The 23,320-nt window shown below is 32.0% G+C and overlaps 1 protein-coding gene across 2 annotated transcripts in view; it reads left to right on the forward strand.

The window, feature by feature from the left end:
- Mtrex (Mtr4 exosome RNA helicase) overlaps positions 1-23,320 on the forward strand; it is a 93,916-nt gene that overhangs the window by 21,528 nt on the left and 49,068 nt on the right. For both annotated transcript variants that reach the window (XM_046456291.2, XM_058583120.1), the window contains 11 exons: positions 3,389-3,563; positions 4,602-4,692; positions 6,381-6,505; positions 7,502-7,600; positions 8,197-8,299; positions 9,929-10,060; positions 11,292-11,371; positions 12,998-13,108; positions 14,835-14,936; positions 18,051-18,176; positions 22,301-22,451. In XM_046456291.2, the coding sequence (XP_046312247.1) occupies positions 3,389-3,563; positions 4,602-4,692; positions 6,381-6,505; positions 7,502-7,600; positions 8,197-8,299; positions 9,929-10,060; positions 11,292-11,371; positions 12,998-13,108; positions 14,835-14,936; positions 18,051-18,176; positions 22,301-22,451 (1,295 nt within the window). The remainder of the gene's footprint in view (positions 1-3,388; positions 3,564-4,601; positions 4,693-6,380; positions 6,506-7,501; positions 7,601-8,196; positions 8,300-9,928; positions 10,061-11,291; positions 11,372-12,997; positions 13,109-14,834; positions 14,937-18,050; positions 18,177-22,300; positions 22,452-23,320) is intronic.

Genomic DNA, 23,320 nt, shown 5'->3' on the forward strand with positions numbered 1-23,320 from the left:
AAAGACTCTCATAAGTTTATTTAACCAGGGCTGGGGATGTGGCTCAAGCGGTAGCACGCTCGCCTGGCATGCATGCGGCCCGGGTTCGATCCTCAGCACCACATACAAACAAAGATGTTGTGTCCACTGAAAACTAAAAAAATAAATAAATATTTTTAAAAAAAAAAGTTTATTTAACCAAAGAATGTAAAAGAATTTTACATATAAAATAATATATAAAAACTAGAAACTTTAAAAAAAATGCAGATTATGATTCAGTGATTATAGATAGGGTGAGGCCAGAGATTATCCAGTAAGTTCCCAGGTGAGAATCAGTGTGTCTGGTATAAGAACAATACTTTCAGTAGCAGAACTCCAGGATAATTTTATTAATATTTTTAACTTTTTATTTTAAAATTTGCAGACAGGAAAGATTTAAAAGGAAAAATTTTTCAGCAAGCTTACCATGGAGGCATAATTCAACATTTTGCAACATTTTTAAGAAGAAAAAATTGGAAATAATCCAAATACTATCAGGAGATAAATAAAACCATTGTCGTCTATCCATATATAATACAGTACAGTTTTAATTAGATATATAAGTGTGCTTTTGTCCTGTATATCCTTATGAATAACTCTAAAAACAATAAGTGTTTCCTTATATCCTTACTAATTCTAGGCTATAATTTAAAATTTTTATCAGTCAAGCATATCTGAAATGATATTTAGTTATTTTCATAAGCATTCCTCAATGAATTATATCTTTATGCCCTTACATATTCCTTTTTAAAAATTTGTTAATTTTCAATATATGGATTTGGACATATCATACATGTATGGAGTATGACTTATTCCAATTAGAGTCTCATTTTGTGATTTAACATGATATGGAGTAACATTGGTTGTGTATTCGTATATGAACATAGGAAAGTTATGTCTGATTCATTGTTCTGTGTTTTCTATTCCCATCTCCCCTTCCTTTTTATTCCCTTTTTGTAATCCAGTCTAATCCCCCAACCCTTATTCTATGTTTGCATTCACATATCAGAGAGAACATATGCCTTTTGGTTTTTGGGGATTAGCATATTTCACTTACTGTGATAGTCTCCATTTCATCCATTTATTGGGAAATGCCACAATTTCAAGAATAATGGTCTTTAAGTACACCCATGTATTTATTTTTTTCTTTATTTCCTTTGTCACAGTAGTGGGGATTGAACCCAGAGGTGCTCTACCTTTGAGCTACAACCCTACTATTATTTTTCATTTGAGAGGGGGCCTTAAGTAAGTTGCAGAGTCTGGCCTGGAACTTGGAATCTTCCTACCTTAGCCTCCTGAGTACCTGGGATTTTAGGTATACACCATTGTTTCTGACCATACAGTCTTAGTCTTAATTCCTTGATTCTTTGGTTGTGTTTTCTTTCAGCCTGAAGTATTTTTAAGAAAAATTTTCATAGATCTGTTTGTTAACACTGAATTTCTTCAGTTTTTATTTGAATCTTCTTTATTTTGCTTTTTGTTTTTAAAGGATTGTCACTGGATATAGAATTCTTGGTGTTCTTTTTTTTTTTTCTTTCAACACTCAGGACAAATCATTCTCTTAATGCTGTTTCATTCTACTTTATTGGTTTGTTGGTTGGTTGGTTTTGGTACCAAGGATTGAACACAGGGGTACTTTATCACTGAGCCATATCCCCAGCCCTTTTTATTTTATTTTTTTTATTTTGAGATAGGGTCTTGCTAAATTACTTAGAGCCTCACTGAATTGCTGAGGCTGGTTTTGAACTTGCAATCCTCCATTCTCAGCCTGCCAAGCCACTGGAATTACAGGCATATGCCCCTGAGCTTGACTACTTTGTTGTTTCTGATGAGAAGTCAGCCTTAATTATTGTATTCTTTTGTATTTTGTTCTCCTCTGCATATTGTTTTCTGTTGCTGCTGCTTTTCAAAGACTTTGTTACTCAGTAGTGTACTATGATGCTTACTTGATAAGGTCCTTTTTCAAATTCTAATTTGGTTGTGTTTTTAATAGTTTTGGTTTCTGTTGAGATTGCCTACTTATTGAATCTTTGTCCTGTTTCTCTAATTCTTAGAAAGTAACTTCTTATATTTTAAGGACATTTTTCTAATTGCTGTTTTAGAGTTTTTCTCTGCTAAGTCCATTATCTGGGCCACTCTGAACAATTTCTTTTCTTTCTTTCTTTCTTTTTTTTTTTAATATTTCTTTTAGTTGTACACAATACCTTTATTTTTGTTTATTTATTTTTATGTGGTGCTGAGGATTGAACCCAGGGCCTTGCATGCACCAGGCGAGTGCTCTGTGGTTGAGCCACAACCCCAGTCCCACTCTGAATAATTTCTTAAATCTGACTTTCCTTTGATTATAGATCATAATTTTCTGTTCATTTTATATCTTATAATTTTTTTAAAAGTAGGCATTTCAGATAATGCATGTAGCATGCTTGTATTTTTTTTTTTCATGCCTTAAAATTCCTATTTGATCATTTTGGGACAACTTTTAATTTTTTAAATTGCTGGTTTCATTATTTTGGGTGATAATATTGTTTTAGTTCCTCAACTAGATTATAAGGCTGTAGTGGACAGAAACTGTATCTTAAACAAGGAGGATCTACCATAGTGTTAGAGGTAATTCTAATTTCATGGTCTTTGTTTAAGTACTTTACAGAATTTCTGTTAAAAACAAATAGTATTACTATAAATTCCATAGCTGCAGAAGAACTTTTCTATAATCAGAACCGACTATAACTTTTAGTTAAGAACTGATTTGATTACTATTATACCTGGGAAAAAGAATACATATAGATTGACTTGTTTTGAAACTCTGGAGAACAAATACCCACTTGTTTTCTATGGTTTTCTCATCGTACTCTGTAAATGTATAAACTGACAGGCAGAGAGGTTCTAAACTTGGAGGCCCATTAGTAATATCAAAGTTGTTTTCTTGCAGGAAATAGGGTAATCATTAGTAGTCCATTAGTATTGGCAATCAAGTTTTATTAACTGAATGAGCAGAGCTAAAATTAAAATGTTCTTATTCATTTATACTATTATATTTAGAATTTATTTTAAGATTTATTAGTATTATTGTAATAAATAGAATAGATATAAATGTTCTGCAAAGTCAGTATTGGAAATAATGAAGGAAAGATTGAACATTAAATTACATATTAACAATTTAAAAAAAATTTTTTTTGTAGTAGTAGATGGGTGCAATACCTTTATTTTATTTATCTTTATATGGTGCTAAACCCAGGGCCTCACATGTGCTAGGCAAGTGCTCTATCAGTGAGCTGCATCTTCAACTCCTACATAGTAACAATTTTTGAGATCCTGTACTTGAAAGAAGTTTTATAATTTCTTTATTGTTAATTTCATTTTACATTTTTAGGTATGCCATTGCATTGGCCTTAAGGGAAAAGCAGCGTGTAATATTTACCAGCCCAATTAAGGCTTTGAGTAACCAGAAGTACCGTGAAATGTATGAAGAATTTCAAGATGTTGGTCTCATGACTGGAGATGTGACTATTAATCCTACAGCATCTTGTCTTGTTATGACTACAGAGGTAATTTATATAGTGCCTCACTTAACTTTCCCTTTTAAATTTAGCTAATATATCTATTAAATTAGAATGTAATATTTTATCACTTTTTAAATAAAATACGATACTTCATTTTCTCAGTAGACTTATTTGAAATGAATACAATTTATTTTAAAATGTTCTAGTAACATTAAATGTATTTCCAAATTACTGCTACTCCTCATGTTGTATGGATTCTTTTTTTCAAGTACTTTAAAGTTTTTACTGTCAGTGACATGAAAATGTTTTGTTGATTATGTATACATAGTTTCTTATAAGTAGTGGCTCTTTTTGTTCCATGTGATTTTGTTTTTTTTCCTCTGCATCATCTAAGTGTTGATTAAAGTAGGTAAATAATCAGCTTTTTAAAAAATGCAGTATTTAGCCTCTTCTTATAATCATAGTTAAGTTTTGCAATATTTAATAACTAAGGTTTACACATGATTAGCTATCTTTACTGTTTGAGGTACTTTTGCTCATACTTTAGTAATATCCTTTCATTTTACAAGAATATAGTATAATAGCATAAATTAGGTTCTGTCTGGAGAGTCAACAAAAAGCATCTCTCACTTTTCATTTTGGTGTTCAGTATAACTTAGGCACCAAATCTATCTATGGAAATTTTCTTTTAACTCCAAAAATAAAAATAATAATAAAAAAGATTGTTACAAAGAGTCTGTGTTGTGAAGTGATGATGCAGTAAACAAGGGGCAAACTGTGGGATCCATTGTCTCAGAAGATAGTTTAACTTTCTTTCAAATCCTAGGAAGTGCAGCCCTTGGGAAAGTGCTGTGCATAAAAGAAAGTGGCTTTATATCCTAAAGCGTAGAGATGATAATGGTTCTCTTCTTGGATTATATTTGATTAGTAATTCAAGTTGAGAAGTCAGAGATATGTAGCCATCTAAAATTATTTTAATATATCCAAAGAATATCCAGAATTCCTTAATGGGAAAAAGAAAGTTTTTGTCTATTAGATGTTGTGCTAAAATCCTGCTAAATTCCCCTCCCCTTTTTTAAATAGATTTTAAGAAGTATGCTGTACAGAGGTTCTGAAGTTATGCGAGAAGTTGCTTGGGTTATTTTTGATGAAATCCATTACATGAGAGATTCAGGTATGTTCTACAGTGCTGAGATGTATAGCATGTATTTCACTAAAGAATGGTATTAGGAGCGCTGGGGTGGTGGCTTGGTTGTAAAGCACTTGCCTAGTATATGTAAGGCATTGGGTTCAATTCTCAGCACTGCATATAAATAAATAAGGGTCCATTGACAACTAAAAAATATACATGTATAAAAAAGATTTTGACCTTAAAAACAAAGGCATTAAGATTTTGAACCAAAACTGCTCAATTTTGCTTTCAATTTTTGTGTTCCTAGGATTCTAATAAGTTATAGCTTCTTTAAATTGTAGAAATCATCATGAAACATTTTCCTCAGGATTTCAAGTAAAGCTCCTTAATAACTTTTGGTAACTTTTGTTGGATAAGAAAATACTAATTCAAGCCAGGCGCTGTGGCCCATGCCTATAATCCCAGGGGCTCGGCAGGCGGAGGCAGGAGGATTTCTAGTTCAGAGCCAGCTTCAGCAACTTATGAGCAAGGCCCTAAACGATTCATAGAGACCCTGTCTCTAAATAAAATACAAAAAAGGCCTGGAGATGTGGCTAAGTAGTTAAGTTCACTCCCCAGTACCAAAAAAGAATAGAAATTCAAATAAAGCAAATTAGTGCTGGGGATATAGATCAGTGTTAAAGCCTGAGGACTTGGGTTCAATTCCCAGTATCACAAAAAAACAAAAACAAAACAAAAAGCAAAACTGGCTTGCTTTTAATACAGAACTCTTTAATATCAATAACATTAAAGAATTTCTAAAACTTCTTACAAGGTTAACATTCTTGATTTTTATTGTTAGTTTAGTTTTTTACAGTAAACTAAAATGTGTGTTTATGGTAAAAAGTGGAAGTAGCATGTGAAATAAAAATGAGCAAAGAGAAAAAATTATTTATATCCTTTATTCTGGCTATTACATTACTATAGTGGAAAAGTAAGTATACTGGGAATTTTGGGAGTTCTGAGAGAGTTAATGTTAACAAAGAGGTTTAAAGGGTAATGTTTCATATGTACACACTAAAAACAGGATTTTTTATTTAAAAGCACAGAATTTGCTGTGTTTTTGATAAAAGTAATAGAATTTAACAAAGTGTTTATTAGTATTTCACCCTTGTCCACTTCACTCTATTAAGCCGTGAACAGAATGGTTTTGGTTTTAAAATCATGAATCCCATGTTGATTTGTTTATTGTAGGGAGGAACCTGTCAAATTGACTTTCCTGGTTTTTTTCCATTTTACTAAAAACTGACTTATTAGAATTCTGGTGTTCATCAGATCTTTCTTTCATCTTCACAGGACCATTATGGTAATTTAAATGAAAGATGCCATATGGAACAGTAATAGTTTTAACTTCCAAATTTGTTTTCATAGTTTTCTACAAGCCATTAACCCCAGCTTTTTAAAGTGTAGTGGTAATACTGTTTCCCTGCCTTGTCACTGGGACTCTGAAGGAAAGGATTCAATCTGGAACTGCTTTTTTTTTCAGGCTATTTCAGAGTAGATGGTGTTTTAATGTACCAACTTTCTAATTCATAGCTTCATGATGAAAAGTAGTTTTCAGTAGGTTTTGTCGCTAAAAATATGCTTGTGTAAAGTGCTCTGCATTTTAAATTACTAAGCTTAAGAGAAAATTATTTTAGATAATTGTCACCAAAATGTCACTGAATTCCAGGGTATATTTATTTTTTCAGAGCGTGGCGTAGTATGGGAGGAAACTATTATTTTGCTTCCTGATAATGTTCACTACGTCTTTCTTTCGGCTACTATTCCAAATGCCCGACAGTTTGCTGAATGGATTTGCCATTTACATAAACAGGTATTTTCTTTCTCTCTTTTGATGATGCTATTATTTTTACAGATTGGCCTTACTGTACTTTTCTTCTAATGCTATTCTGATTAGAATAGCCTTACTACTTCTTATACAAGTAGCTTATCAAAATCATCTAACTTTTTAGAAATGCTGATTTCTTAGTCCCATCTCAAACCCTTGGAAGATAGATTTTTTCGAAGTTTCTAAGTTAATCCTGATTATCCACCAGGTTTGGAAATGACTGTATTTACTCTGACAGTGAGACACAAATACAAAGTAGAGTTTCTTTCCTCTTAAGGCTTTGGTACCTAGTGGTCTCTTGAACATTTAATTTGATTTGATTTTTCCCATGTAACATTGTCACACTTTCTTTTGTTTCCATTTTCTTTGCTAGTGCAGATTTACTGTCTGTCTAGGCTCTGTAACAATTATTTGTTTATGCATACTGAATTTTTTTTGCCCTTAATTTTTCCTCTGCACTAATATCCTCATGAAAAAAATTTTTTAACCTATTTATGAGCACTCCTATAGAATGTTTTTAATACTTTCCCACCCGATGTTGCCTAAAGGAGAGAAACCCAGTGGATCTAGATCTGCTGGGATAGCTAGATCAGTCTGCCGCTTTAGAAAGATTTTGAAAAACATTTGTGGGATACAAAAAGTTCATTTACCTCAGGAATCCTTTGTATCACCATATTATTCCATAGAAACAGAGCATGTTCTGTGTACTTACATTATCCCAGGAGTAGGTAATGGGTACTTGAAATATAGGATCACCAATTAGGGAATTGGTGAATTGAGACAGTCTTGTATGATTTTGGTAGACTTAATTTTTCCTCTTTCCTCTTAACTAGTTTTAAAAATATTCTTTTAAAGTATTTTATTTTTACATGCTTAAATCACCATTTTAATTACATGAGATCTTTTGGATGGGTCAAATGTACATTTTTATGTTGAGGAGATAAAAAGTTTGTGTATGTAATTATTTCTTTCTTTTTACAGCCTTGTCATGTCATTTATACGGATTATAGGCCTACTCCATTGCAACACTACATTTTTCCAGCAGGGGGAGATGGCCTTCACCTTGTGGTTGATGAAAATGTAAGGGTTTGTCATTCTGTCATACTTCATTATCTTGTTTTTCCTTGATATTGAACTAGAGAAAAATGGCAGAGATGCATATTTTTTTCTCAAATAGTTTTGCATTCCAAGATTTATTTTTTTAAATATTTTTATTTCAGAATTTGTATTTGATGCCAGGCATTGTGGGACATGCATTTAGTTTCAGCTACTTGGGAGGCTGAGGCAGAACGATTGCTTAGTCCCAGGAATTTGAGGCCAACCTGAGCAACCTAGCAAGACCCTGGCTTAAAAATAAATAAATAAAATTATATTTGAGATTTGCATTTTTCTTATGCATGAATTTTTCTGTCTTCCTTTTCTAGTATTTAAAAACATCTGAGAATTGAGGCTCTAGATGTGTTTCAGATGTTTTATGCCTTGCTTTTCACAATTCCATTCCTTCTTATTACCTCTTATTACCTCTCATCGAGGATTATGTTTTAATTATTTTAGTAACCTTTGTTTTATTTATTGTTAAATTGTTTTTATTATTTGATTAAGCTTTGTGTTTGAGTTATGAAAAATGTTTGAATTATGATTAAATGTAAATTACTTAAAAAGATCTTTGATTTCAGGGTGACTTCAGAGAAGACAATTTTAATACTGCAATGCAAGTGCTTCGAGATGCAGGTGATTTGGCAAAAGGAGACCAGAAGGGGCGGAAAGGAGGAACAAAAGGTAATTTGGAACTTTGTTTCAAGAGGAATTTACATGTAAATTGTATATTCAAATTATTCCAATATTTTATGTCTTTAATGTTTTTCTCAGGAATCTGTTTAGAGTTCTAGGTGATATATAGCAAAATTGAATGAATAAAGATTGATCTCTACATTCATTTTGATGTAATTTGAATAAAATAGAAGCCACCCAATTAAAGTGTACAATTCAGTGGTTTTTAGTAAATTCATGTTATTATCGAAGCTTTTTTTATATTTACACATAATTCACATACTATGAAGTCCGTTATTTTAAAATACATAACTTGGAAGTTTTTAGTATATTCTTTGAGTTTTAAAACCATGACCACTATGTAATTCCAAAATATTTTTATCAACCTTGAAAGAATTCCTGCATACATTAGCAGTCATTATCCATCTTATTCACTCCTTATTTTATTTATTTATTCTGTGGACTTAGGCAATTACTAATCTACTTTCTGTCTATGGATTTGCCTTTCTGTATAGCTCATATAAATGGAAATCAAAAGTGGTCTTTTGTGACTGGCTTCTTAAAGTTTTTAAGATTCATTCCACTTATACTGTGTGTCAGTACTTCATTCTTTTTTATGGTCAAATAACATTCCATTCTATGAATAATACCACATTTTATTTCTCCATTCACCAGTGAATGGACATTTGGGTTTCTAGTTTTTGATTGTTAATGAATAATGTTGCTGTAAACATTCTCTTATGTACTGCATGTTCTTGCAGGAATATATGTGTTTTATTTTTTCCTTGTTATGTATCTAGGAGTAAATTGATGGGTCATATGAAAGGCATATGTTTAACCTTTGGGGGACTACCAAATTATTTTCCAAAATGGCCTCATCATATTACATTCCCATTAGAGTGTATAAGGGTTCCACTTTCTCAACATTGAATCCAGGGATGCTTAACCACTGAGCCACATCCTCAGCCCTTTTTGTATTTTATTTAGATACAGGGTCTCACTAAGTTGCTGAGGCTTGCTTTGAACTTGCTATCCTCCTGCCTTAGCCCCTGGTATTACAGATATGTACCACTCTGCCCTGTTCTCCGCATTCTTGCTAGTATTTAGTGTTTTGTGTCTGTTCGAGTTTTGTGTCTATCCATGTAAATGTCAAGTGATATTTCTGTGTGGTTTGATATACATTCCCCTGATTGACTAGTGATTTTAAGCAATTTTTTATATGCTCATTGGTCATTTGTACATCTTTGAAAAAATGTCTATTTCTTAAACTTTGTCCACTTGTAAATTAGATTGTTTGGCTCTGTTGTAAAACTTCTTTTTCTATTCTGGATTTTAGACTTTTATCAGACAGATGATTTGTAATATTTTTTTGTGTTTGGATGGGAGTTTTTTTCTTTTACTTTATTAATGAAGTCCATTAAAGTATGAACGTTTTTCATTTTGATGAAATCTAATAGTAGATTATTTTCCTTTTATTGCTTTTGTTTTTGGTGTCATATCCAAGAATACTTTGTCTGACTTAAGATTATCAAGATTTTATCCCATATTTTAAGAGCTTTATAGTTTTAGCTTTTATGTTTAGGTCTGTCATCCATTTTTAATTAATTTTGGTGTATGATTTATCTACTTTTTTTGCAGGACCATCAAATGTGTTCAAGATAGTGAAAATGATTATGGAAAGAAATTTTCAACCTGTAATTATTTTCAGTTTTAGTAAGAAGGATTGTGAAGCTTATGCTCTTCAAATGACCAAATTAGATTTCAACACAGGTACTACATAATTTGTCTGTAGTTTTAATGTGGTGTGAAAATTAATGTAAAATATATTTCTAGTAATGTATCTGTTGTTACTTAGTACTCAGCATGTTTGAAAAGTTTTAAGAGACCCTTGCTTTAAATTTCTTTCTTCTCTACCCTCTTTTATTAATAAAGATAAGTATTAAGCTTTATATTATTCCCAGATAACTCTACAGAGAAACATTAAAATCATACCATCTTTCTTTTCATTGCAGTTGGTTATTGTGGTTCTCTCTTCTGCTTCTTAAGAATTAGTCTTTTGATCAGACTACTTTGTCTTATAAATATTGTGCTTCATTCCTAATAGGTCACTAACTATGTTGAAACTGAAAGTAGTAAAAACTTCTAGGAATATATATTCACTATGAATATACCTCACTAGCCTAGTCAAGAATTGCAGTTGTGATTAATACTAGCCCAGTTGTCATTCAGTTCTGCTGTTTCATAGGCAGTTCTTACAGTGAGTAGTAAATGATATCTTGAATCATCCAAAAATCAAATTTCCATTTTATTGTTTTCTTTATCAAGATAGAGATTGTTTTCTTTTTTCTTTCTTTCTCTCTCTTTCTCTTTCTCTCTTTTTCCCTCCCTCCCTCCCTCTCCCCCCCCCGTCTCTCTCAGTCTCTCTCTCTCTCTCTAAAACGATAGATGGTAACTACACAGCTTCCTAATGCCAATATTTTTTGAGTGAATTGCTCTGCTTAGAAGTGTTTTCTCTAAAATACCGGTGCCAAAAATGATAAAAGTTTTCAAGATTATATGTTGATTAATTTAACAAATATGTATTGAGTAATTATTTGATAGTACAAGAGGACAGTCCAGTGATTAAGAGCATGGGCTTTGGTATCATTATTCTAACAGTTAATAGCAGTGTTGATTATATACACTAAACCTCACTTAATAAAAGGTGGGTAATAATAAAAGGTGGGTAATAATAGTTGTTGTGTCCTATATTGTTAGAAATAGGTGTTACTTGTAAAGCACTTAGTGTAGTTATTTGTTACTATTTTTATTTGCTTTTTTCATGAATTTAGTCTTCTAGATACATTTTTGAGAGACAGTAAATTTTATTAATTATGTGGTGATTTTTATCTGCTTCTTAAGCACTGATTCTTTACTTTTACTCTGTAGACTCCTATTGTAATGTGTGAAGTTTGGTATCAGACTCATTTTAATATTTATGTGCCCTTGAATTTTCTCTTAGACGAAGAAAAGAAGATGGTTGAAGAAGTATTTAGTAATGCAATTGACTGCTTGTCTGATGAAGATAAAAAACTCCCTCAGGTAAGTTTTTAAAATTACTAAGTATAGATGTTAATAAATGGCTTATATTAGCTTTTGTTACAGTGTAGCACTGCTTGTACTTTGCAGCCTTGTATACTGAAATGATACGTTAATTTGTATTTTAAAGTGCTGAAAAGGTAACTGGAGAAAAGATTTGGGAGCTTTTCACCAAAAAAAAACAAAGAAAAATAAACACATGATCTGAATATTACTGCTTTTGTTGCCACATTATGAAATTTTTAGTGCTAGTACTATTTCTTAATTCATAAGAATACCAAATACAACAAAACAGGAGAGTACCTAATCAAAATTATGTTTAGTGAGGAAATTAACACTACTGTAATCATGTTTTTCTTTTGAACGTTGAAATTGCATGAGAATTCTAAAATATGCTGATACTTAGGTGCCACTCCCAGAGATTCTGATTTGATGGCTCTGGTTTCTATACTGTTACTAGATTTCTTTCAAAAACTCCCTATGTGATTCAACTATATATCCAAAACTGAAAACTACTACTTTAGATCAACATAGTACATGAAACTTTTGTTATATGAAGACAAATATTTGGAGTAATACTCTGCTGTACAAATGAATGCTTGATTTGTAAGGGATTTATTTAAGACTTACAATAGCATGTTTGTTGACCTTTAAAATGGTATTTATAAATCTGTTTTGTAATTTTTCTTCTCAACTGAATTATTAGTATAAAAGGAATGAGCCATATCTTTATACAAAACTTTGTTATCTTAACATACTTCTAATAGTAGGTATTTGATGTTGTTTTATAGATGTTAATGATTATGTGTTTATTTTTAAATGAAGTTCATATTTATGTTAAGTCTGGTCATAGTTATTTTTCTTGCTTATGAATGACCAGTTACATTTTAGGTTTGTTTGTTTATTTTTTAAGATACAGAGTTTCACCTTGTTGCCCAGACAGCTCTGAATTCTAGATTAATCCTTCTACATCAGCTTCCATAGTAGCTTGAACTATAGGTACATACCAACATGCTGGTCTGTTAATTTATTTTGCACAGATAAACTCTATTCTCTTAGCTCAGGATTATTTTGAGAGCTTGTTTGGAGGTTCTAGCAGGGGAGCGCAGCTACTCGTATACCCTTGACCGAAGAACGGTCCTCCTCTATCGGGGAAGGTCGTCCTCTTCGACCGAGCGCTCAGCTTCGGGAGGGACGCACATGGAGCGGTGAGGGAGGAAGGGGACACCCGCCTAGCCAGCCAGATCAGCCGAATCAACCCTGGCGATCAATGGGGTGACAGATGTCGCAGCCAGATCGCCCTCACATCCATCTCAGGATTATTTTGGAGGAGATGAAATGATCCTGAAAAATTTGAGGCATCAAAGGATTTGTGAAATTTATTCACACATACTTATTATGTCATAGATAAAGGAAGGCCAGAGTTTGTTTATATTTTAAGTTAAATAATATGGCAATATGGGGTTTGGGTTTTGCTTTTATTCTGATAAGATTTCATGAAAAGGTTTTTATTCTGAAAACATTTTATGCTTTCTTTAAACAAAACATTCTTTTTAATTACCCATTTTTCTTAATATTTAGTTTAACATTTTAAAATGTCCTATCATAAATGTTATTCGAAAATCACAGGTTGAACATGTACTTCCTCTTTTGAAGCGAGGGATTGGTATTCACCATGGTGGTTTACTTCCTATTTTGAAAGAAACTATAGAAATTCTCTTTTCTGAAGGATTGATAAAGGTATGGTTTTATTTTTATTTGTAATGCCACTGAATTGTGTCCTATAGACAGTTTGAAGATTACAGTTAACATTGTTTGTGAGCAGTTTTATTTTGTTTCTTCTGTGTGGGGGATTGAACCCAGTTCCTCACACATGGCTAACCAAGCACTCTATCACTGAGCTATCCTCACAACCTCTCTCGGCAATGTTTTGATTTTTGTGTTTATTCTTAAAGAATAAATTTTGGCATGCAGATTAAAAAAGAAATCATGTTTCCTTAAAGTAAGAAATAGTATCACTGTTGAATACCTTTTGGAGAAGGTGCTGTCTACTTATTAGACATGGAGTTGATTTAATAAGTGAACTTCTTCCTACTGATTAAGAGGACTCATTTAAAGAAGACAAGAACTGCTTGTTAAAGTTAGGAAAGAGAGGACTGGGGTTGTAGCTCAGCAGTAGAGCACTCGCCTCACACATGCAAGACTCTGGGTTCGATCCTCAGCACCACTAAAAATAATTAAGTGAAATAAAAGTATTAAAAAAAAGAATTAGGAAAGAGAGTTATAGACTGTTTTGATTGAACCCATGGAAAGTCTAATTTGATTTTCTAAAAATTTACATTGATGCTTGAACCCAGAGGGTTACAGTTTCACATTGGAAACATGAGCTTCTATATGACTCACCAATTATTTTATATTTAAAAATCATTAAAATTTTAAAAAGGATGGAGCTTTATTGGAGAATTTTAAAGCCTTACATAGAATTTTTTTAAGAAATAATTTTTCATCCTGAAGAATGTATTTGAGGTATCAGGGTATCAGGGATTGAACTCAGGGACACTCAACCACTGAGTCACATCCCCAGCCCTATTTTGTATTTTATTTAGCGACAGAGTCTCACTGAGTTGCTTAGTGCCTCATTATTACTAAGGCTGGCTTTGAATTCACGAATTCAGAGACGATCCTCCTGTCTCTCCCTCCCAAGCTGCTAGAATTACAGGTTTGAGTTACTTTAATAAAGATTTGGTAATGTTTATACTGGGTCTTAATAAGTCCCTTTTTTCCCTTCTAGATTATAAATTTGTGAAGTTTTACTTTTAAAGGATTTTTTTTAAAAAGTATGAATGATAGTTGTTTGTTGTAAAATTCAAGTAATTATAAATAAAATAAAAAGTGAAAGAGATGCATTCCTTTCATTTCCCACAAATACCTTCATTCCTTTTAGCCAATGAATATTAAAGTATTATCTTTCCTATTGAGGAAAATTTGGTGTCTTAGTGACATGTACATATATCTTTTTATGCTTCAACTATTTTTGTTGGTTCAATCTTAGTTGTGATCCTAAAGACTGAGTCTGACCTCCCCTGAGATCACAGTGTTGAAGTGATTTCCAGATCTCTTGTATTATTAGTGAAGAAGCCAGGAAATTTTGCAATATGTGTTTAGAAAAACATTGTACAGTTTGAAGCTTTTTTAGACAAGTTGAGAGAATTCTTGTTACCGCCACTAGAATTTAGAATAGGCTGTTTTCCTTGAACTAAAAAATTTGGGGATACAAGGGACATCAAATAATATCTAATACTTTTGTATGCAAAATATTGCAATACATTTGCAAATAGCATCTTCTCTGTTATTTTTGTAGGATCTCATTAAATAATTAAAAATTATTGATAGTTTTTTACTCCTGAAAATTGTAAGACTGATTTTTATCTTAAAATACATGTTTAATTATATATTATTTGTTTAGGCCTTATTTGCCACAGAGACTTTTGCTATGGGAATTAACATGCCAGCTAGAACTGTTTTATTTACAAATGCCCGTAAATTTGATGGGAAGGATTTCCGATGGGTGAGTAAAGTAATTCATATATTGAAATAACTTTGATTTTTGTTTTACCTAAAATGATTTTGCTTTGGAAATTTTTCAGTCCCAAATACTTAAGAAATTGTACCTGAGCTTATATGGTGGAGATTCCTTAATTTGAAAAAACTTCAAAATAATAAAACACTAATGACCAACATGATGCTCAAAAAATTTTGGCTTTTGGAGCAGTTCAGAGTTTTGTATTAGGGTTGCTAAACTGATAAAGTCTATGCATGTTCCAAAATCCAAATTCCAAACATTTCTGATATGGGATATAGAAATCTGTACAAATTACAGATTTGAAATCTAAAAATTAATCAAGAGTAAACCATGGATCCCTTATCTATCCAGTGACTCCCAGAAGCTCCTTTGGATGAAGTAGTTTGGTGATGGGAGATAAGTCTATGAGTTATTTTTGAATTCTTTTAAACATTTTAAATCTAGAATGTTCATTTCTTAAAAGTTTAAGGTATGTAAAACACCCCTATTACAATGGCTGTTTGCAGCTCACTGTTTTCCCCTTCAAGTATAAAATAGAAGTTCTAATGGGTTTACATACATATTTTGTAAACACAGAACAAAAGAGCGTTGGGAGCATGGGTGAAACAGTGAACGGGGTAAATAGTAAATCTTAAATCCAGAGAAAAATACCCCATTCATCAAGCAGTTACCAAGATTAGATACTGGGATGCTAATGTAAAATCAAGAACTAAAAAACCCCAACTTTAAAGAGAATAGTACCACATGAAAGTTAACAGACATGCAACATGTCTATAATCTTATATCTAAATATTATAGATGCTCTGAGAAGCATTTCTAGAAGGATAATATTGTAAGAAGGGAAGTCAGTTGTATGACTCATTAGAGTCAGGGGAGACTTCATAGAGAAGGTAGTTCTTTACTATCACCAGGTGCGTCTTTATCAGGAAGGCAGTGAAGCATTGGTAAGAGTGAAAAGCAGTGATAAACGAAAATTTTCTACATTGAGTATTCAGTATGAGCCAAAGACTCATTTAGTATAACATTTGGGGAGAATTATAAGTAGTCCTTTATCTTTGAAATTTATCATTGATTCTTAATATAATTTCTCCGGGATTCTTTTCAGCTTTAGAGACGTTTCAGGCAGTAATTACTAATTATCAAAACCCTGACAAGTACCCATGGTAGAAGCATAATAACAACAGTGTTTTTTTTTTATTTGTTTTGTTTCAAAATGTATTAGATACTATAAAATAAAGAGAAATTTAAGCATAGTGGGCAATGTCAATTCTCTAGACATTTTTTACGTACCTTCAAAAATGTTTTTAACTTACTTTTTTAAATTGAAAGGGGTAATTTATGTAGAATATGATTTTTAATTATAAAGAGCTATCTTTCGTGTTTTGTATTTTAAATTAATGTAATTTTTGTTTTCCATAGTCTGTCAGCTTAAAATTAAGAGAATTCTATGTGTAAAATTGATGCTATAAGAAAATACATACTAAGTCTTTTGTAACTTGATCCTTGGCATTCGTTGTCCTTTTGTGGGAAATGTTATAGTTTGGATACGAGGTGTCCCCCCAAAAGCTCACGTGTGAGACAATGTAAGAAGACTTTGGGGCTGTGAAAGTCTTAACCTAATCAGTGAATCACTGATGGTATTAACTGAGTGGTGGCTGGAGGAAGTGATTAATTGGGGGCATGGCCATGGGGTATATATTTTCTGTCTGGATAGTGGAGTTTTTCTTTTTCTGCTTCCTGATCAAAATGTGAGCTATTTATTTCCCTCTGCCACACTCTTCTGCCATGATGTTCTGCCTCACCTAGAGCCCCATGAAATGGACCAGCCTTCTATGGACGAGGACCTCTGAAACCAAGAGCTCTCAAATAAACTTTTCCTCCCCTAAAATTGTTCTAGTCGGGTCCTTTAGTCACAGCAGGGAAATAGCTGACTAAAACGGTAATACAGGATCTCAGGATAAGGGTAAGTAAGGAGCTGAATTTAACAAAGCAGCCTCTTCTTCATGATTCAAGATCATAATTTCCTAATTATGATTTTAAAATTATCATTGATGCCCTTTGATCCTGCTGAGTTTTTTATTGAATTTAAAAAAAAATGTTTTGATGCTTATAAGAGTTGCTATTTTTGTTGTTTTTATAGTACTTCCCTTGTTCTAAGATGACTGATCTATTCTTGTTTGATATTATAAGTAGTATGCCTTCTTATAAGCATAGTGTTTCTTCACTCTTTTTGAGGTTTTTCTTTTTAATGGAATTCAGACTTATACATGTACTTATACAAATAACTATTCCCAGTGTTCATGTGGTTCAGTGCTGCTTTGAAAGGTTGCATATGAAAGATTCCTAACGTTTCTCCACTTGTTTATCCTCAGTGGCAGATGAATTGTACCAAATCCCAAGCATACATATGAAGAATTGTGCCTTTTTTAATTATAGTTTTAATTTTATCTTAATCTTACTTCAGATTTAGAAAATGAATTATGGTCAAGTCACTGTATTTGGTTGAGTTTGGTTCATTGTTTGCTTTCTCAGATTTCTCTGTTTTTCAGACTATTAGACTGAAAGTTGTTTTTTGGTTTTTTTTTGTTTTTTTAAATACCAGTGAATAAGCCAGTATTTCCTGGTAGCTGTGGTGTATTTGAAAACATGAATCAGCAGTTACTGGCTTAGAGCTAAAATTTAGTTTTGTAACATTATTCTCGGGCTGGGGATGTGGCTCAAGCGGTAGCGCGCTCACCTGGCATGCGTGCGGCCCGGGTTCGATCCTCAGCACCACATACAAACAAAGATGTTGTGCCCGCCGAAAACTAAAAAATAAATTTTAAAAAATTCTCTCTCACTCCTTCTCTCTCTCTCTCTCTCTCTTTTTCTCTGTGTGTGACGTGTGTCTCACACTGTCTTTAAAAAAAAATCATTATTCAAGTGTTTTGCATTTGGGAACTTCTACTTAAATTTTTCTATAAGTTCTTGTTGTTTTAAATCGTGTTTTCTTCCTTGGAATGTAGAAATTTTATTTGTAAAATTTAAAATAAAAATTCAAGAACATGGGGGAAAAAAAAGGAGTTTCTCCTAAACTCTATTTTAATTGTGTTCATTCAGATTTCCTCTGGTGAATACATTCAGATGTCTGGTCGTGCTGGAAGGAGAGGAATGGATGATAGAGGAATAGTAATTCTTATGGTAGATGAAAAGATGAGCCCAACAATTGGAAAACAACTACTTAAGGTAACTGAGTTAAGGTTCCATGCTTTTACAAGAATTGTAGAAATATACTTCAGGAGCAACTTCACAATTAGTTGTGTCGGTTCAAGTACCTTTCTAAAAGTAGATGATTTTCATTGAACTATTTAAATTTAGGTAGGTAGAAGAAAATAACCACTCAAGATACTGATATCTTGCATTGTACTTCAGCTAAAAGATGAAGAGCCGCTTATACAATGGAGGTGGCTGGGAAGATGCCCAAAGAGGGCAGAAATGTTTATTTCAACCTCTAGATTTAGGATACCTCTATTTGCTTCCTCCACTGTACAAGTTGCAGTTTACCTATCTGATAGGAAGTGGGACACATAATATTGATGTTTTGGACAGTCATCTTCCTCAATCTTTTCAAGCCCAAATGCTTTAATAAATTCATCTAGCAAATATACTTTTACAGTTCTCTTTGTTAATTATAAATATCTTAATCATAAATTTGTATTTTAAGCTTTATTGAAAATTAGCTTTTTATTTTGTTTGCCTAGTTTTTGAATTTTGGATGGTTGAGGAATTTTCCAGAAGTTTAACTGCTTGCTTTCCTTCTTTATTTAGTAAGAAGTCCTTAGAGAAAACATAATAAGATAGGAAACATAAAATGAACTAAACACGTAACATTAATTGCTAGCCAATTAGCTCCTCAAATGAAGCTGTAAAACATTTTAAGTTACACCTATGTCTGTATGTATCAAATAGATTTCTGTTTAACTTCTAAAACTTGGGAAGAATTTACATTGGGTAGTTATTACATACATATATCAAGGGAAAATTAGATAAAGATGTCATGTATATTTTTCTTTGTTTTTATAAAAGTGAAGACAAAGCATGACTGTACATATTCATAATGGTCATAGGGTATCATGTTTTCAGTTTCAAACATCAACACTTGAAAGCCTTTTCACAAGGATTCATATAACTTTAATTCTTCATGGAAGGAAAATTACACAAGACCAAAAATTTGTATTATTATTCTCTTTGACAAGTGGCAGATGTAACAAGTACTGTTTTTCTTTCCTTGTATTATATGTATGAAAAGAACAGAATCAGGTTGCCAGATTGTAGGAGGTAATATTTTTAGGATAGCATCTGGTTCTTTAAGTACAGTTTCATTCCATTCACTTGACATTTCTGGATTTGTTGCTCTGTAAGTGTAAAGATCTGTTGTCTTTCATTTAATTCTTAGAACATTTTCAGCAACCCAAGAAAGAAACCCTCTACTTCTTAATAGTCACTCTCCTTCACTACTAAAATCTGGCTTCTTAAGTTCTAGACAGCTACTAATCTTTCTGTTTCTATAGATTAGCTTATACTGAACATTTCAGATGAACAGGCTCATATAAAATGTGGCCTCCTGTATCTGTCTTTGTTTGCTCAATGTAATGTTTTCAGGTTTCATCTTGTGTCATGTGTCAGTACTTCATTTCTATTTTATCAGTTAATATTCCATTGTATGGGTATACTACACTGTGTGTGTGTGTGTGTGTGTAATTGCTTGATTGATTTCGGTACCAAGAGGGAATTTATATAGTCATATATTACTGCTGAATAGAGAAGTGATCCCAATATTACAATGAAATTATAGTTAAGAAGATTCTTTTAACAGAATCTTAGATTCATCATACTAAATAAATTGAAATTGAAACTAGAACAGTTAAGATGGTAGTGTAAAAATGTGGATGTGTAACCGATGTGATTCTGCAATCTGTATTTGGGGTAAAATTGGGAGTTCATAACCAACTTGAATCTAATGTATGAAATATGATATGTGAAGAGCTTTATAATGTTTTGAACAACCAATAAAAAAAAATTAAAAAAAAAATAATAAAAAAAATAAAGTTTTCACTATAAAAAAAAAAAAAAAAAAAAGATGGTAGTGTAATTTAGGTATGATTTGATGAACCACTGAACTGAAATGGTAGCAATGGTAAGAAAGCAAAAACTAATCTGAAATGTATTGAGGAAATAATCTGTAATGATTAATTAAAAGGAAGGGGGGAAAAACAGAAGAAAGAACTCCTAAATTATAACTTAAGTGAGAAACTCATTTTCCTTTAATCTATGAGAGAAATAAGTTGGTTAGATAGGGAAAAAACAAGAGAGATTTTATTTTAAATAGTATAACTATCTTATTTTTCATTCAAACTGGAATACTGTAAGATAAAAGGAAGGGGCTATTAGTATTATACCAGTTCAATAGGGAAAGGTTGGACTACCTTGGGCTTACTTGGATACAGTGTCAGAATCTATGCTGAATTTCTGGTAACTGAAAATTCAATTGTGTGTCTTGTATAGCAGTTAAAAATACAGAAGCATGGACTGTGGTTGTAGTTCAGTGGTAGAGCACTTACTTGCCTTGCACATGTGAGGCACTGGGTTTGATCCTCAGCACCACATAAAAATAAATAAATTAATTAAAGATATTGTGTCCATGTACAACTAAAAAATTTTTCATAAAATACAGAAGCAGGGCTAGGGTTGTGGCTCATCGGTAGAGTACTTACCTAGCACATGCAAGGTCCTGGGTTCGATCCTCAACACCACATAAAAATAAATAAATAAAATAAAGGTATTGTGTCTTAATACAACTAAAATAAATATTTTTAAAAAATACAGAAGTAGAGCTTGGGTTTAGAAATAAACATTTGGCATATTGAAACCCCAGATTTCTTAGAGGAGGTAATACAGAAGATAAAAATAACAGAAAATTAAAACTGAGCCTGTTTGCAGAATTAAAAAATAGCTGAAGTTGTCCAGTTCCTCTTTTCTAAGAGTCTGTTATTTATGCTAAATTTGCCCCTCTTTTGGGCCTTATTGTTAAGGTAAGTGAATAAATTTCCGAATTTTATGGCTCTTGAGGTTTTCAGAGTTAAATACCTTCATTTGATATTCTGGTAAAAGATCTACTTCTTTTTCTCATAAAAGCTGTCTACATACATTTAAAAGTCTGAATTCTAAATGGTGGGTCTGTAGTTCTCAACTTAAGATACCCTGAATAATAGAATTTGCATATTTTACTACACCGTTTAGAAATATTTAGCATACTTAGTAAAATTTCTAAATATTTCAGCATATTCCCTCAATGATTTAGTCATTCTTTTATATAATTATATACTTTCATACTTATGAGGTATTAGCATTTAAAAACATACTTCCGAAGAAAACATTGCTAAAAAAAAAAAGTTTAGATGTAAAGGTAATATTTTGGATATAAACCTTATTGTAAGTTAAGGTCACACTATTTTAAAATTCCACAATAAAATTTATTGTATCTTACAATGAAATATACTATCTATTCCTTAGTCTCGCCCTTCTTTGGTAACAGCCACAATTAGGAGGACAAAAAGGAATTATTGAAATATACATAAAGAATGGTCTTTAAATTTAGCAGTTTGTCACAGGAATTTCAGGATACTTTTATTGGACTGGGGACGGAGGTAAGTGGTTAGAGCACTTGCTTCACACATGGAAAGCCCTAAGTTCTCCAGCACCATCAAAAATAAATAAATAAAAATTTGAAAATGCATTTTTATCTGAGTATCATACCAATATAATTTTAGTGTGCTGTGTCAATATACATTAACTCATGCTTCACTAACAGATGTAAATTTAGGAACTTAAGACTTGTTTCTCTTACCTGCTATGTATTCATTGCTGGTTGGTAGAGGAGATTGTACTTATCATTGTTAGATCTGATGATACCACAATAATCTGGTACATTATTAGTCACTGTGCCAGAGGGGAAATGATAGCTTTTCACACCAGCAAGTAAATAAGCACCCAGGAAGTGACATGTCACTTTCCTCTCAATTTATTAGGGGGCCAGAAAAGCATGATCCTACCATGTGCTTGCAAAGCAGAAAACTAAACACATTTGGCATAGTGTTTTAATTACTATTGTCCTAGTGATTTCTTTTTTCCCCCTTCACTTTCCCAAACATCAACTATTTTATCACTTTACATTAGTCATCTAAGGGAAAGAACTAGTATAGTTCTGTAGTATCACATAACATAGATTAAATGATTAAGCATTATAACATTAAAATGCTTATAAGAATTTATTTAAAAACTTATGACATTGATATGTTATTCTCCCTTAGGGCTCAGCTGATCCTCTAAATAGTGCTTTTCATTTGACTTACAACATGGTTTTAAACTTACTACGTGTAGAAGAAATTAATCCTGAGTATATGTTGGAAAAATCCTTCTACCAGTTTCAGCATTATAGAGCAATTCCAGGAGTAGTAGAAAGTAAGTATAAAATGACTGTAACAGAGAAAGTAAGTATAAAATTACTGTAATAACAAAATGACTGCATTGCTGACTGCATTTGGCCACTTTTTTTTTTTTTTCTCTAGTAAGGCAAAGCTTGGTCTCTATATAAAAAAGACTGCAGAACTAAATTCTGGTCTTTTTATAGAGAGGAACATTTGGCAATACAGTTTTTTCTAGTTGGTTCCACCATAGTACAATTTATTGGTTTAGATACAGATATATGTATCACATTATTCATGTTCTGGAATAATAGTACAACCAAAAGCTTGGCATATTAAAATTTGGTTTGTAAGAAACATGTATATATTAGTCTTAACCTTTTACTACTTCTCATTATGAGAGTGTCACAGCATAAGCTTATGAATGATTATTGAAATATAATGCTTTAATGTGGATTCATTTCACTGCCTTTAGAACTTCTAATTCCTGATATTAAGATAATGATTTTTAAAGTCCAAAACTAAATTTTCTATGGTAACTACATTCAAATTGTTCATTGATCTTTATAAAGGGTAGTGTGGCAGGTCATCATATAGTGCTGATTTAAAAGTAAATAAAGGCAAAAGTTTAAGTTACTGGTTTACATAAATATTATAAAAATAGTTCACAGTTATTGCAAAAAAAGAAAAGTGCAGTAAACAGAAAAGCCAAAACCATTTATAATCTCACACAGGTGGCTGTACAACTACTGTTAACAGTTTGTATTTCTTCCATCCTTTCTCATGCTTGTGCTTTTCTTTTTTTATAAGGTAAATACAGTTGAGCTTTTTTCATAATAGTTACTATTGTGCTTGTAATTTATATCATTGCTTATTGTTTATATCATATGTTAAATATTTACCCTA

Source organism: Marmota monax, unplaced genomic scaffold (assembly GCF_021218885.2).
Source record: "Marmota monax isolate L192 unplaced genomic scaffold, Marmota_monax_Labrador192_F-V1.1 WCK01_AAM20220418_F8-fsc00037, whole genome shotgun sequence".
In the NCBI taxonomy this organism is placed as follows: Eukaryota; Metazoa; Chordata; class Mammalia; order Rodentia; family Sciuridae; genus Marmota; species Marmota monax.